Source organism: Peromyscus maniculatus, chromosome 7, assembly GCF_049852395.1.
Source record: "Peromyscus maniculatus bairdii isolate BWxNUB_F1_BW_parent chromosome 7, HU_Pman_BW_mat_3.1, whole genome shotgun sequence".
Classification (NCBI taxonomy): Eukaryota; Metazoa; Chordata; class Mammalia; order Rodentia; family Cricetidae; genus Peromyscus; species Peromyscus maniculatus.
Genome location: NC_134858.1, coordinates 104,543,671 through 104,560,825, shown reverse-complemented (window position 1 = coordinate 104,560,825; position 17,155 = coordinate 104,543,671). Strand labels below are relative to the sequence as shown.

At 43.6% G+C, this 17,155-nt stretch overlaps 2 protein-coding genes across 4 annotated transcripts in view; both read left to right on the top strand.

Annotated features, from left to right (window-relative positions):
* The first annotated feature begins 466 nt into the window (after nt 1–466).
* On the top strand, nt 467–5,974 carry LOC102912974 (IQ domain-containing protein F5-like). Of its 2 annotated transcripts, none has more exons than XM_042281574.2 (3): nt 467–838; nt 4,277–4,375; nt 5,481–5,974. In XM_042281574.2, the coding sequence occupies exons 1-3, from the start codon at nt 827–829 to the stop codon at nt 5,955–5,957; spliced, it is 588 nt and encodes a 195-aa protein (XP_042137508.2). In that variant the 5' UTR covers nt 467–826; the 3' UTR covers nt 5,958–5,974. The 2 variants fall into 2 exon arrangements, with proteins under 2 accessions (XP_042137508.2, XP_006978446.3); XM_006978384.4 differs by lacking the exon at nt 467–838 and adding an exon at nt 3,973–4,130.
* A 10,741-nt stretch (nt 5,975–16,715) lies between these two features.
* Nucleotides 16,716–17,155, top strand: part of LOC121826489 (IQ domain-containing protein F2-like) — a 32,607-nt gene continuing 32,167 nt past the window's right edge. For both annotated transcript variants that reach the window (XM_076576990.1, XM_076576989.1), the window contains exon 1: nt 16,716–16,808. Coding sequence is in view for 1 of the 2 variants with exons in the window: in XM_076576989.1 (XP_076433104.1) it covers nt 16,806–16,808 (3 nt within the window). In the remaining variant the exon portion in view is untranslated. The remainder of the gene's footprint in view (nt 16,809–17,155) is intronic.

Below are 17,155 nucleotides of genomic sequence, written 5' to 3'. Positions count from 1 at the left end.
CATCTGTAACCTGATCTCTCAAAAGAAGATCCACAGTGAAAACACAGCGATCAGAATGTGGTATATGAGGGTATGAAATTGACAGAGGACAAATTTAATAGATGATTAAAAGAGATTAAAAACCGATCGCTGCGCTAGTGCCAACCATGTGGAATTTGAGGGACACTGAAAGGACTGTGTGCACTGGCACATTCATAAGGAGTCCTGAAGTGAGAGAGACTTGTGAGTGTCGGGAAGGCGTGCCAAGAGACGGAAGCCAGCAGACACGAGAGTGTTCACACGCTGCACCTCCCCTCAGTTCTCTCCTTCACATCTCATCCTCCTGTTCTCCTCCTGTATTACCACCTCCTCCCCTTCCTCCTCCCTCTTCTCCTCCCCCCTCCTCCCCTCCCTCTCCTCCCCTCCCCCTCCTTCCCTTCCTCTCCTCCCCTCCTCCTCCTCTTTTCTCTTTTCCACTCTTCTCTCCTTTTTCATTGTCCACTCCCGAGGAACAGAGACTGGCCGCGTTTATAGTGTCTCTGTGCCGCAGCTTCCTGAGAGCTGGCTTCTTCTACGCTCCATGATCACTGCTTTGCATCCCACCTTTAGTCAAAAGTGCCTCCGCTCTTGTTAATATCATTCCTTCTCTACTTACGTTCCGCTCCTCTGCTGTTTCCTCTATGACCCCAAAACTAATCACTAGTCTTACTATGTTTATTTTTCCTTCCCACATTCCTTCCTCGGTAAATGAGACTACAAACAGATGAAGGAAGGAAGGAAGTCAACACAAAATAAGAAAATAAAATTCAATAAAGAGAAAGAGTGAAGGAAATGCTTCATTTCTGAAATGCTGGAAATGGTAAGTCAAATGCAAAGCCCCGTGAAGGTTTCCCCAATACAATGGGTCACAGCAGGGCAGAGTATCAGGGCTTGAGGACAAGGTAGAGGAGCTGGAATATCCAGTCAATGACAAAGACAAATAAAAATATACAAATGTAATATGCAAGATCTGTTGGACACTATGACATGGCCAAGTTCATGAATGGTGGACACACAAGAAAAAGTTAATGTCCAAAGTATAAAAGACATTTTCAGCCGGGTGGCAGTGGCGCATGCCTTTAATCTCAGCACTCGGGAGGCAGAGCTAGGCAGATCTCTGTGAGTTCGAGACCAGCCTGGTCTACACAGTGAGATCCAGGACAGGCACCAAAACTACACAGAGAAACCCTGTCTCAAAAAAACAGAAAAAAAAAAAAGACATTTTCAATTAAACTGTAAGAGCAAGTTTCCCAAGGCTAGGAAAGAGAAGCTTATCCAAGTAAGGATAAGAGGCATTTAGAACAAAAGAAACAAGACCAGAAAAGTACAGTACAAACCATATTATAGTTAAAATGCTAAATATAGGGAACAAATAAAATATATTGAAAACTGCAAGAGAAAACCACTAACCTACATATAAAGGTGGGCTCATCAGAGTAAGAGCAGAATTCGCAACAGAAAATTTAGAGGCTAGGCGGGTTTGGAGTGATGGATTTCAAGTTGTGAAAGAACGCAGTGCCAACCTAGACTACTATACCCAGCATCGCCCATCATGATCGGAGGAGCAACAAAAGCTGACTAAACAAACCCATGACCAGCAAGCCAGACCTCCAGAAGATACTGGAAGACATCCTCCAGACCAAAGAGAAAGATACACACATCCATGAGTCTGCAGGACAGTAGTTAAGCAAATGAGGAACAGAAAACCAAATGCTACAAAAACCAACAAAATGACAGGAATTAATACACTCTGAATATTAATGCTCCCAATTCCCCAATCAAAAAAAACACTAGCTAGAAGGCTGGATTTTAAAACAGAACCTGTGGGCCTTAGGAATTAGCACAGTGAATTGAAGTGCTTTCCATGAAAGCTTGAGGACCTGAGTTTGATCTCCAGGATCCACATTTAAAAAACAAAACAAAACAAAACAAAAACAAGCAAACCTTGGGCTTGGAGCAGCCATCTATTAATCATAAGACCGACCAGCCTGGGCTACAGAGTGAGACCCTGCCTCAAAAAAAAAAATAAGACTTTGCTGCTTTCTCTGACTCAGCATACAACAATTTAGTTAACACAGCAAGCAGGAAGCTAAAAAATAAAGGATAAACATGCAGGAAGTTTCTGATAACAATGCGCTCAGTGATGGTTGTGTCTCCTGCTAAAGGTGACTGAGAGAACCGATCAAATGGCTTGAGATTTTTCTTCATGAGTGAACTAGAGAAAAATGTGCATGCGCTCATCTCTGTGTGTGTGTGTATGTGCATGCATGTGTATGTGTGTGTGTGCATGTGTACGTGTGTGGGTGTGTGCATGTGTGTGGGTGTGTATGTGTGTGCGTGTGTGTGCATGTGTGTGTATGTGTGTGTGTGCATATGTGTGTGTGCATGTGTATGTGTGTGTGTATGTGCACGCACATGTATATGTGTGTGGGTGTGCATGTGTTTGAAGGCTGGAGGTCAACCTCAGGAATCCTCAGGAATTCTTCACTATGTTTTTTGAGACAGGGTCTCTCCCTGTCTGGAACTCCCCAAGTAAGTTAGGCTGACCCAAGGAATCTGCTGTCTCTGCCTTCCCAGTGCTGGGATGACGAGACAAAGCTGCCACACCTGGCGTTCTCACGTGGGATGGGATGGAAACAGGGTCCTAACACTGGGATGGCAAGACAGAGCTGCCACACCTGGCATTCTCACATGGGACAGGATGGAAACAGGGTCCTAACACTGGGATGACAAGACAGAGCTGCCACACCTGGCGTTCTCACGTGGGGCAGGATGGAAACAGGGTCCTAACACTGGTAGGGCAAACACTTTACTACCTGAGCTATCACGCTAGCGATTATTTTAAAATTTCTGGGCTGTGATCCAAAGAAAGAAGGAAATCCACAGACTCCAGTCTTCCATTTGGGGTTGTCCAACTCCTTTAAGATTCAACAAATGCGTCTTGCACATCCCAGGTCCCCTGTGCTTCTCCCCACCGATCTCCCGGGCCTCCTCCTTAAACACTACTCAACCTCTTAACTTCCTGCGGATTGGCATCCTGAAATGGCCTCTGCCACTCCCCACAGCCCCTCATAGTCCTAGATCAGCTTCCCACAAACTCCGAGCGCATCCCTCATTTTACCCCTGGGTACTTCCTCTGAGGGGAACCAGGGTCTGAGGCCTTACTTACCAGCTTTTCCGCTCAAACTGCCCTTCAAGTGGGGTTTCCAGAGCCAGGAACAGATAGAGATGGGGCCCGGCTTCTGCCCAAGTGGCTGCCCCGATCTGCTGCTTGCAAGGGTAGAGAAAGACAAACAGCCAAAGGGGTTTGTGCCTTAGGTAGGGCCTAATGGTTTTCAGGCCTCAAGTGCCTTGTTTTCTGAGGAAGCTAATAACATGAGCCTTACAGATAATCCAGGATGCATAATGAAGATGTGCCTGCTTCTTACCTCTGTCCTCCACTGTGTGTGTGTGTGTGTGTGTGTGTGTGTGTGTGTGTGTGTGTGTGTGTGTGTGTGTACATTCAAGTTGCTGAATATAGCTGAGCATGGCCTTGAATTCCTGATCTGTTTCTACTTCCGGAGAGCTGGAATCACAAGTATGCGCGCCCATATCATTTATACAATGCTGAGGATGGAACCCAGGGCTTCATGCTTGCTTGACAAGCACTCTGCCAGCTTATTACACCCTCAGCCCATGTGTATACGCTGTGAAGATACACATTGTAATCCTTCACCTTTGCCCAGGAGTGGGACCTTGAGTTGTAGGGTGGATACATATTTGGCATTATTGGAAACTGCCGAACCGTCATCCATAGTAGTTTGGATGACACTTCCAACAGGCTGGAAGAACTGTTACCTTCTGTCTCCACCCCCCATTTAAAGCCCAACTTTGGGGATTTCTGTAGGAATGAATGGGATCCTACCCAACCCTTAGAATGATTCCTGTATCACAGGCGCCTTTATGACATCATCACAGGCTCCCTTCCCTCACTCTTCCTGCCAGCTTCATGGCTGGAGGAGTATAGACCTGAGACGATGGCTCCATCGTAACCCCAGCCATGGAGGAATTTAAGGAACTGCAGACCTGGGAGAGTTGAACCTCTATCTTCAACCATGGGCTGTCTGTGTGGGGTAGGTTATAGGCTGTAGAAGCTGGCTGATTTCCAGTTAATCAGGATATGAGGCTGTGTCTAGGGAAACTGGGCATGCGTTAAAAGTGACATAGTTATTTAAAGGACAAGCCACTAACAGCTTTCCCCTTAACTCTTGTTATAAAGGTTGTTAAAGCCAACAAAACCCCTGTGGAAGAAGTATCAGAACCAAAATCCAAAAAGAAAAATGAAAAATCAAAGTCCACACCTCCACCTGAAAAAAAGGTAGGTGGTTTAAGGTTGGAGGTAGCCTGTGATCTGTCACATCTCTGATCGATGTCACCTAGACTGATAGCGGTCTTCTCTGTGGCCTACACCTTAGGCAGTCATGGAATTTATGCTCCACACAGGATCCTTGTGTGAGAAAGAGGGTTGGGATGTTCACTGTCAACAACTGTCAGAAACCAAGACTGTCTCCAGCTGGCTGGAACGAACAGCTGGCTGGAATGAACAGCTGGCTGGAATGAACAGCTGGCTGGAATGGACAGAGAAGAGGCCGCTTCCCTGTGCTGTTTTCTCCAGTTGCCCTGCTGACCTGAGAAAGGCAGGGACTGAGGCCTGAAGATGGGTGTGAGGAAGAGAAACCTGCAAGAGTAGGAACAGCGCTGAGTAGGGGGGAGGTGTGAGGGCAGGATTTGGGCTGTGTGTTGTCAGAGGGTACCTCACAACCAGAACTGTTCAGGAGCATGTGCGTATCTCTCTCTCTTCTCTCTCTCTCTCTCTCTCTCTCTCTCTCTCCCCCCTCCTCTCTCCCCACCTCTCAGTGTGTGTGTGTGTGTGTGTGTGTGTGTGTGTGTGTGTGTGTGTGTGTGTGTGTTGAAGTACAAGGTACTAAAAGCAAAAGAAGAGTGATAAAGACCTCAAATTGTATGGACAAGGATGCTTAACATTAGGACCTGACAGGTGGCGTTATCAGGCTACAGGTTGAGGTAGAGGAGAGAGCAGAGTGAGCAGAGAATGCTAGCTTCCCATCAAATAGAAGGTCTTCTGGGAGGCTGTGGACCCTGTATGGGATCCAGTCCAGATGGATCCTCTAAGTCACAAGGTTCTTCCTCTACACTGAGCAAATGTCTCATTCTATAGGTTGAGACTCAGGGCACAAGGTGATGTGTGCTCATTAATTGGCATGGCAGAGAGAGAAGATCAGAAACAGAACGGAAATAGTACTGGCGTTATTCCCTGGTCTCCTGGGTCAGGGGTTGACTGATCAGGTTTCCTCAACTTGAGAGGAAGCGACGGCCATTGACTTCGAATCAGACCCCTTTCAAAATTACCCCCGGGGCTAAGTGGCGATACGCCTGAATAACCTTTCTTATTTTCCCACCCTCAGACCAAGGAAAAAGAATCACCACGGCCAAAACGACAGCCGCCGCCGCCAAAACTACCACCATCACAGCTGGCAGCCAAAAAGATCCAGGCCTGGTGGCGAGGCACCCTGGTGCGGCGCACGCTGCTGACGGCTGCCCTCAATGCTTGGATCATTCAGTGCTGGTGGAGACAGACACTGGCCACAACACTCAAGTGGAAACGCATGGAGGCTCTGTGTCGGATGGCACGAGAAACAAGGGCCTGTGTCACTATTCAGTCCTGGTTCCGAATGCTGCAGGTCCGCCGGCGGTACCGCCGCTTGCGTTACGCCACCCACATCATCCAGGTGTCATGGCGCTGGTACAACTGCCATACCCGTGGCTATTTTGAGGGCAGCTATGAAATCACAGGGGACAAACTAAGTCTGCGGCTTGACATCTTTCTGGGATCACAGGTTTGTCGTATATCAGACTGCATATCCTTGCCAATAAAGAACTGATCAATCAGGTCTTCTAACAGATGGCACTGGGTCTTTGTGACACAAACCACTTGGCGTCCCTGTCCAGCAGCAAGTCCGCACAATGACCTCAGACACAAAGCACCACCCGAGCTTGTCCTGCGACATCAGCAGCATGTGTCTGAACTCACAGGGTCAGAAGATGTGAGAGCCCTGGACCACAAGAGTGCCTGTGTCTGATTAGCAAAGCCTGCATGGCTGGAGAGTTGGGATAAAGTCACCAGGAACACTGCTAGGTGGCAGCTCCCATTGGCTGTTCAATGTGCCACTCTCTCGTCGTCATCCTCTAAGGTCTCCCCACCGACTTAGAACAAGTCTGACAGCCTACCCCCGGCCATGTCCACAACCCTACATGGTGCAGCCATATCCTTCAAATTCCCCCAGTGTCCTCTTGGACACTCTGCCAGTCATTAAGTATCTCAAGTAGAACTTGCCAGCCTTGTTCCCATTCAGAAGTTGGAGCTTGTGTCCTGTTCCCCTAGGGCATTCTCTCCTAAGAGCTCACTCTGTTCAGCGTGGTCTCTGCACAGACACTCCCTAGAGGGGACTCCTCTGTCTTCCTGGTTTATATGGCGATTCCTGCCCACTTTCTTTGGGCTCTAGCTGGTAACTTTAGAGTTACCTGGTTGCAAAGTCCTCATCGAACCGGAGGTGTCCACAGACCTTCTGTTAAACAGCCAGCTGCAAGGGGACAGGGCTCTGCACCCAGATTTTGTAAAGAGTATCACTCCTCCTTGTTGCCGCAGGGACTGATCATCACATTGTGTGTGTGTGTGTGTGTGTGTGTGTGTGTGTGTGTGTGTGTGTGTGTGTGTGTGTGTGTGCATGCGTGCGCACGTGCTTGTGCTTTTTGTGTGTTTAAAAATGAAAATCACTCATTTAAGAGTAGCTATTCAGGCAGTGCCATTTAGTGTGTTCAAATTGTTAAGCAGCCACCACTGACATAGATTTCCAAAGTATTTTTATCACACTACATAATCCCCTTCCCTTTTAGTGGCCAGTCCCCACTAACCTCTCCTCCAGTCCCTTGTGCCCTTCAAAATGTATCCTGTCCTTATAGAATTTATCTATTCTATTTCATACAAACAGTCATAGCCATACATCTTTCATGTATGGCCTCCCTCAGTACACAATGTTGATTGACAAAACTCATTCACATCACAGTGTGCATCGTAACATTACTGCATAATATTCTAGTGTGAGAATCTATCACACTGTTTTGCATGTGTTTGGGCTCTTATGACTAAAGACACTGAATGGTTAGCAGTGTACAATCCCATAAGGCACGGAAGAGTTGGGTGTCTTAGAGTGTACTGTTGGGCAGGTAGTCGGCATGGTCCAGAGGATGGTTAAACATCACTAAAATCACCTCTAATGCATGGGTCTCGGAGAAGAGCCTCCTACACTTCACTAAACAGCATAATTGCTGACCACATTCTGACGCTTACCCTTATAGCCACAGATAAATGTAGCTCTCCTTCCTCATCGAAGAGGCTTCTTTCTGCAGCAGACAGACCGTTACAGAAAACCACAAATGTCATTTTTCACATTATTGCCCTCCTATGGCCTGGAATGGTTCTTCATTGTGGGTTTTGAGTTGCATTTGCTTAGTGACCAAGGATTTTGAGCATCCTTCCATAAATACTGACCATTTGTAGAATATTTATTTGGGCAAATGCCTATTTGAACATCTGAAAAGTATTCTAATTAAGCTGCACTTTTATAGTCTCAATAAGCATTTCTTTAGTGAAAAAATACATGATTCAAGATTCTTCCCAGGACTTGGATTTGTGGTTCCACTGTGGCTCAAACCCTACTCCCTAGGAGTAACTTCCCTCATACCTCAACACACTTGAAAATTCACTAAATCAACCCAGTAAACATGGTTGTCTCTGAATTACCATTGCTTCTCTTTCCCCTCCTTCACTCTTCTCCTTTTCCCTTCCTCATCTTTCTTCTTTGTTAAAATAAGGAATTCAGTCAAGGCACACTCCTTTTATGAAATCAGAATTACTCTGACAACAAAACTAGATAAAGACACAGTAATGGAGTAAAAACAAAATTATAGGCCAAGCTCCCTGATGGACATAGATAAAAATTTTCCCAATAAAATACTTGCAAACCAAATCCAAAAGTACATCATAAAGATCAAGTTCACATCAGTCTAAAAAAATTAGGGATAGTTTTATATGCACACATGAATAAATGTAATGTCTCACATAAATGGACCCAATGTAAAGAAATCACATGATCATCTCAATAGATGCAGAAAAACACTGATAAAATTCATCATCTCTTTATTATTCAGGAATTATTCTGAAGAGACTGGGATTGGTGAGAATATTTCTTGACATAATAAAGGCTATATATTACAAACCTACAGCCAACATCATGCTGAATGGAGGAAAACTCAAAGGATTTCCATTAAAAAATAAGAATAAGAAACCAGGCAGTGGTGGTGCACACCTTTATTTATTTATTTTTTTTAGTTGCCTACTCTTTTTTTTTTTATTATTTATTTATTATGTATACAGAAGCGGGTGCCAGATCTCATTACAGATGGTTGTAAGCCACCATGTGGATGCTAGGAATTGAACTCAGGACCTCTGGAAGAACAGTCGGTGCTCTTAACCTCTGAGCCATCTCTCCAGCCCCTACTCTATTTTTTTTAAAACAAAGTCTCATGATATAGAAATGTAGGATATAGATATATGATAGGATAAAAGGGTAGATTATTGAATCTGCTTTTATTTTTTTATTGTTTTATTTTTTTTGCTTTGATCATGGTATTTTTTTGTATCTCTTTTTTATTTTTTATCTTTTTATTTTATTTTATTTTATAATACCATTCAGTTCTACATATCAGCCACAGGTTCCCCTATTCTCCCCCCTCCCACCCCCTCCACTTACCCCCAGCCCACCCTCCATTCCCACCTCCTCCAGGGCAAATCCTCCCCCAAGAATGCGATCAACCTGGTAGACTCAGTCCAGGCAGGTCCAGTCCCTTCCTCCCAGACTGAGCCAAGTGTCCCTGCATAAGCTTCAGGTTTCAAACAGCCAACTCAGGTGCACACCTTTAATCCCAGCACTTGGGAGCAGATGCAGGCAGATCTCTGTGAGTTCGAGGCCAGCCTTGTCTACAGAGTGAGTCCCAGGACACTAGACAGAGAAACTTGTCTCAAAAATCAAAAACCAAACCAAAACAAACAAAAAGTAATTCTACTGTTCCTTTTCTTTTTTTCTTTTTCTTTTTCCTTTTGGTGTTTTGAGACAGGGTTTCCCAGTGTAGCCCTGAGATTTTCTCAGAGTGACTTTTAAGCACAAAAACCATGTCCTGGGTTGACATACTTCAGTTAACAAGAACAGTTAGCCAAAAGAGGAATCACAGAAGCCAAAAAGCAAGGTTAGTCCATTTAGAGATCACCCCAGAGCTATGGTCTTTGATGGATTAGGCCTTTGTTTTAGTTTTGGAAGGTGGTGCTGTCTACGTGCTGAGTTTTATGGCCTAAATGGTATTTCCATTGTGGAGTCAGTTGCACTAAGGTCTGGGGGGTCTACTAATATCTGGGGCCCTATTGTAAAGAATACTTGTCGCTCCTTCAGAGGATTGGACTTTCATTTCCAACAACCATATTGAGCAGCTCACAATTATCTGTAATTTCATCTTCAAGAGATCTGATGACTTCTTCTGACCTCCATGGCACTGGCCCACACACAATTATACCAGACCCAAAAAAGCAAATATTGCATGTTTTCTCTCGAATATGGAATCTAGATTTAGCTACACACACACACACACACACACACACACACACACACACACACACACACGCTGGTGGCTGTGTCAGGGAAGCAACAGGTGTCAACTGAAGTTCAAGGTGTCAGCCCACCAGGAGGAAACCCTCTGATGGGTCAATCTCAGACAGGCAAGGCCCCTGAGACTACAGACCCTGGAATGTCTTTTGCTTCTGCTGTGCCTTTACAAGTTTGCTACTGCCATCTTTCTCTGGTATCTGGCATGGTGTGAATGGGTGTGAGTAGATCCCCTCTGCCTGTAATGTAGTGTGTTTGTCTCACGAAAACATTCCTTTCTGCTGGGCATTTTTACCTGTGGATTATTATGAAGATGATTCCTCCCTAAGCTGTAGTGTCTAACTGATAATGATAATGTTAGCTTAAACAGTTTCAATGAATAAAAATAAATACAAAAAAAAAAAATGCCACACTGCTAGGGCCTATGAGTTTCACCCAAGGAGCTGCATAGATCTCAGTTCAGGTTAATGATTAAGGAAGACAATTGAGTCCCCAGGAGCCAGGCTGGCTCTAATTCTCTTAATGCTGAAAGATGCAGTCATGGGTTTTGGTGTGCATCATTAGCTGAAACAAAGCCTTAAAGTAACTTCAGGTCAGAACAAATGCTTTCATAATAGTTTTAAGATGAATAACCCTAGAAAATAATCTAAAGTTCACAAGGACACACAGCTGAGTTATAGATTCATTAGGTTGAGGACAAAAATACAAAGCAACCCAATTGCTGCTAGTACTTTCCTTGCTAGGTTTGGTTGGTGATCAATGGTAATGATTAATTCCTTGTGCCCATTTTTGCCCTCAATCTCCTGAGATAAGAAACTATTGATGAGTGTGTATGTGCCCCAAAGATTTAAAGTAGAGCTGACTGATTCTTTTTCGTATATAAAAGTTTAGATTTGTGATTCCTTTAAGATTACCTCAAGGTAAGTAATAAAGTAATTGGCCCTTTCTTTGTAACTGCAAAAGGCAGCCTGTCAGGAAAAGACCCGACTGAGAATACCTTGCTTGCCCACATGGTTAATATATAACAAGTTGCTTGGGTATGAATGTATGTGGGTTCTTGGAATAATTTGTTTTTCACCTGTAATATGTGAAATGTTTAATCATGTAAGGAATATGGGAAACATGCTGTTTTTTACTGTTTGTTTTGTATTCATTGTAATCATTCACTTGAAAAACAGAATGTAACCACATTGTAATTTTTATACTGCCTGGAAGATTTTTACTGGTGTATATAAGCTGTAAGGGGAAGAATAGAGATAGAGTTAAAATGGGCTAGAAGGAAAACATCAAGAATGAGAGTTAGAAGGAAAAACCTCAAGAATGAGAGAGTTAAAGTTAGTTAGAAGGGAAATATCAGGAATGAGAGAGTTAGAAGGAACTAAAAAGGAAACATCAGGAATGGGAGAGGGAAATCACCAGGAAAATAAAGAATAGAAAAAGCAAAAGAAGAATAAAGAACAGGTCTGAAGGAAACCATCAAGAGAGTGTGTGAGTATCTTTTTTCCCTTAACCCCCTCAGATAGAAAAGTCTAGGATGTGCTGATGCTGTGGATTTCCCTTTGAGCCCTGAGCCATCTAGAGGCTGCCCCCCCAGGCAGTGATACACACACACACACACACACACACACACACACACACACACACCATGAAATCGGAGTAGGACTATTTGGAAATAGGAAGGAGGGGGGAAGTGGACAGGAGTGTGATGGGGGTGAATATGAGCAAAGCGCAATGGTATACGCGTGTGAAAATATCATGAAATTCATGATTTTGTGCACAACCAAAAATATTAATTTAAAAGACTTCAGATGATGAAAGTGTTTTTTTAAAAAAAAATATACTAAAACTTGCAGAATGTAGAAAAACAAAACAAAACCAAACAAACAAAAAACTGTAAAACAGATAAAAGCTAAACCTAAAAAAATGGAGAATGTGGACAGGTAGGCCTGGCGGCGGCGGCAACAGCAACCAGCAGAGACAGGTAGGCCCAGCAGTGGCCCACAGAGGCAGACAGGTACGGCGGCGGCAGCAGCCAGAGGCAGGTAGGCCCGGTGGCGGCCCGCAGAGGCAGACAGGCCCAGCAGAGGCAGGCAGGCCCAGAGCGGAGGCAGGCAGGCCTGGTGGGCAGCGGCCGAAACACAGTTGCAATAAAGACCAGAAACTGAGCTATTACCCGCTGAAGAGTTAGTGAAAACAAGCTCTTAATTAAGAGCTTGGAACAGGGATGCCTTTAATCCCAACACCTGGGGAAGAAGCTATCTCTGTGGGATGGAACCAGAACGAATCTGAACACTCCGTCTGAGGCCAACCCAGGGCCCAGCTGCTGATCCTGCGAAACCCAACAACTTGGAGGTGTTGGTGAGACTACCCGGCTCAGCTGAAATCCATCCGGGAGAGGATTCGGATCCCTACAGTTTGAAGTCTGAGGAAACAAGATCAGCTGAGGAGTCGATGAATGAGCAAAACATGACCTGAGAACACAGAAGAAGGCACCGCCCAGCCACCAAACCAGATCACCAGAATCATAAGCACATACTTCACCGACTGAGATCAGCTGCTCCTGAAGAAACAGCCCAACAGCACCAATTTAACCAAGAACTCCTAGTGAACCAAGACTAAAAATTAGAACAAGAGAGGCACTCTCAGACACAGACACCACCTGCACTGAGTAGAGGAAGAAATGAGTAGACACCAGTGCAAAAATACAGGCAACAACATAAAGACCTATATGGCAACATCAGAACCTAGTGATTCTACACCTGCAAGACCTGAACATACCATGACAGAAGAAACAGAAGAAATCAATACTAAAAATGACTTTAAGAAGATGATAGAGGCCCTTAAAGAAGAAATAAAAAATTCCCTTAAAGAGGAAATAAAAAACTCCATTAAAGAGGAAATAAAAAATTCCCTTAAAGAAATGGAAGAACAAAAAGAACAAAAAACTGGAAGAAATCAAAGAAAGCCAAGAAAAAGCAATTAAACAGATGAAAGAAACATTCCAAGATCTGAAAAATGAATTTGAGACAATAAAACACATGCTGAGGGAATGCTGGAAATAGAAACCCTGACTAAACGAACAGGAACTACAGAAACAAGCATAACCAACCGATTGCAAGAGATGGAACAGAGAATCTCTGACACTAAAGACACAATAGAGAAAATAGATTCGTCAGTCAAAGAAAACACTAAAGACAAAAAAGTCATAACACAAAATGTCTAAGAAATTTGGAACACCATGAAAAGACCAAACCTAAGAATAATAGGGATAGAAGAAGGAGAAGAATACCAACTCAAAGGCACAGAAAATATATTCAACAAAATCATAGAAGAAAACTTTCCTAACCTAAAGAAAGAAATATCTATGAAGATACAAGAAGCTTACAGAACACCAAATAGGCTGGATCCAAAAAAAAGTCCCCTCGCCACATAATAATCAAAACACTAAACACACAGAAAAAAATATTAAGAGCCGCAAAGGAAGAAGACCAAGTAACATATAAAGGCAAACCCATCAGAATAACACCAGACTTCTCAATAGAGACTATGAAAGCTAGAAGGTCCTGGACAAATCTTATGCAGACACTAAGAGACCACGGATGCCAACCCAGACTATTATACCCAGCAAAACTCTCAATCACCATAGACGGAGTAAACAAAATATTCCAGGATAAAACCAGATTTAATCAATACCTGTCCACAAACCCAGCCCTACAGAAAGCACTAGAAGAGAAAATCCAACCCAAAGAAGTTAAACACATCCATGAAAAATCAAGCAATAGATAATCCCACACCAACATACACCAAAGAAGGACAACACAACACAACCACAAAAAATAACAGGAATTAACAGTCATTGGTCATTAATATCCATCAATATCAATGGTCTCAACTTACCTATAAAAAGACACAGGCTAACAGAATGGATAAGAAAACAGGACCCATCCATCTGCTGCATACAAGAAACACACCTTAACTTCAAAGACAGACACTACCTCAGAGTAAAGGGCTGGGAAAAGGCTTTCCAAGCAAATGGACCTAAGAAACAAACTGGTGGAGCTATCCTAATATCTAATAAAATAGACTTCAAACTAAAATCAATCAAAAGAGATCAGGATGGACATTACATATTTATCACAGGAAAAATCCACCAAAATGAAGTCTCAATTTTAAACATTTATGCCCCAAATACAAAAGCACCCACATTCATAAAAGAAACACTACTAAAGCTAAAACTGCACATCAAACCCCACACAGTAGTGGGAGATTTTAACACAACACTCTCACCAAAAGAAGGATCTACCAGACTGAAACTTAACAAAGAAATAAAGGACCTAACAGATGTTATGACTCAAATAGACTTAATAGATATCTACAGAACATTCCATCCTAACACAAAAGAATATACCTTCTTCTCAGCACCCCATGGAACCTTCTCAAAAATTGACCACATGCTTGGCCACAAAACAAATCTCAACAGATACAAAAAAAAAAAAAAAAAAAAAAAAAAAAAAAAAAAAAAAAAAAAACTGGAATAACCTCCTGTATCTTATCTGACCACCATGCCTTAAAGTTAGACCTCAACAACAACAAAAATTATAGAAAACCCACAAACTCATGGAAACTGAATAATGCCAACCTGAAACATCAATGGGTCAAGGAAGAAATAAAGAAAGAAATTAAAGATTATAATAAATTTCAGTTTTACTCAATTCCTGAGCAAGCCTCAATGAAACATGTCACTATTAAGATAAGAATACATACTCTATCAAGATGATAATAGAAAAATAAATAAATTAATTAACTTTAAACAATTAAAAAATAAATAAAAATTTAAAAAAATTTGAAATGTTAAACAAACAAACAAACATTTTACTAAAGTTTTTAAAAAGGGAGAACTAGGGACTCATCATTCATCTCCACATTCTATTCTTTCCCTTGTTTTATATATTTTAAACTTTTTTTTTATCGGTGGATTCTGCTGGAGTTTATTGGTGGATTCTGCTGGAGGATCCGACGCAGATAAGCACTGGAGGGCTCCTGTTGCAAATCACCCTCTGGAGCAATGGAAGGAAACTCAGTCCATTTCTGTTCATCTATATGTTGCCACATGTTCAATGGCTTTTCCCATTACATGCTGCTCCCTGGACTGCAGGCTGGCATCCTGACTCAGCCAGCCTGTTCCTAGAATTCTTCTTGTCTTTTTTTTTTTTTTTTTTTTTTTTTTTCAGAGAGACAGCTCATTTTATTGTTCCAGAAGTAAGGTATGTAAGGGTTATTAGGGTTATGGACAAGAAGGCTTGATTGGTCATGACACAGAACCTAATTATCATATGGGCAGGAAATAAGAGCTGTATTAATAAACAATTGCTTAAAAATTGTCTATAGCCACACAATTTAACTTTTTTTTTACTTTTATAGCTTTTTTATTTATTTAATTTTATTTTACAATACCGTTCAGTTCTACATATCAGCCACGGGTTATCCTATTCTCCCCCCTCCCAAACCCACACACCTATGAACATATAATTTTTGACAAAGAAGCCAAAAGGGTACAATGGAAAAAAAGAAAGCATCTTCAACAAATGGTGCTGGCATAACTGGATATCAACGTGTAGAAGGCTGCAAATAGATCCATATCTGTCACCGTGCACAAAACTAAACAGAGAATTCTTGTCTTTTTAATCCCACCTATACTTCCTGCCTGGCTACTGGCCAATCAGTTTTTTATTTATCAACCAATTAGAGCAACACACTCACAGCATACAGAACGACATCCCACAGCACAGGCCAAGGACAGAATAGGTCAAGTGGCCAGAGACATCAATGGCCAGAAAGAATGTGGCAACAGAAACATCTAAAAAAACAAACAAACAAACAAAAAAAAACCCCTAAAACAGGTACCAAGAACTGGGTATTTGTAAGTATTTCACTCACGGGAGTCCTCACAGAGCTTGGCAAGGAGCCACAGGCACTATCTCCCTGTTACCCAGGAGCAGGCAGACGCCACAAGGCCAGAAGACTTGCCCAGAGCCACTAGGCCTGAAGCTCAGGCACTCACCCCAGAATCGCACTGCCCAAGTCCTCACTAGAGACCTGGGGGGAAAGCCAGGTGACCCCACTTTCCATCTTCACAGCTTTGCAAAATTCAAATGGGCCGGGCAGATGAGAGCGGTTCCACTGGGGTAAGGATTGTCCAGAGGATTGTTAAACGTTATTAAAATCACTCTAAGGCATGGCTCTTAGCGGGGAGCCCACTCCACCTCACTAAACAGCGTCATTGCTGACCACAGTGATGGCTGTGACAGGAGCCATAGCAGAGTGACAGCGGAGACAGCGGCTCCAGCGCTCCAGCGCCAGCGACATTGGTGATGGCGAAAGGTGCCTCCCCCGGGGGTGGTAACCGTGACAGCGGCCGAAGCGTCAAGTGTCACCCCGACAGTTCCAGAGGGTGGCCCAGCAGGGAAGGAGGAGAGGCAGAAAGTGAAAGGAGGCAGAGAGTTGAGGCTGAAAGACCATGAAAGGCTGAAAATGACCAGTGAAGACCAGCAACTGCTGGGCCTGGTCACTGGGAAAATTCCTGAGGGCTGCCAGGCATTAGTGTGAGGCAAGTGTCTCAGACACCATGGAAGACAGGCAGAGAGTACCAGGGAAAGCCAGCTGAATCAGTACGGTAGCAAGGCCCATGTCCCTTCTTCCTGTGACAACATGAAGTATTCTCCTCAGTGACTAGTGACAGGATCAGCCCTGGTGTGGGTCAGAGCAGCAGTCATCACTGAGCCAGTAACATCTCCCATGTCCTGACATCTCTAGCCCATTCCTAGCAGGAGGGTACCAGACACGTGTTTCCTCTTCACCCGGTATCATTGAGGTAGGAGAAAGACCACCTGGTCCATGAGTCACAGATATCCTTGTGATGTCGTGGTCATCTCCTCATTTCCCACCTGCCCTGCCCCTGCTGAAGCTAAAGGAGCAATACCAAGAGGGAAATGAACATCTGAACCCCTGTCCTCCACGATGGTCAGTCAGACTCACCTTCCCTGGGGTGGAGACTTATCCCTTGACAGAAGGAAGCCCTGGATGATGCCATGGGCTTCAGGAATAAAATAAGGAGCTGGGGCATTAGACATATCTTGGAGAAATTAGTCTTCACCCATGACCCAGTGAAGTGTTTGCCTATATTCTATTAATAAAAACTCAGGAGTCAGATATTGGGGTACAAACCTACTAGATCAAGAAAGCAGTAGGGAAATGACTAGCCAACTCTCTTTCTCCACTCTGTCAGATTGAAAAGCCTGAGAATCTCTCTCTCCAAGCCCCCCCACCTTTCTCTTCCTCTACTTCTCTCTCTGGGCCCTCCAAAATCT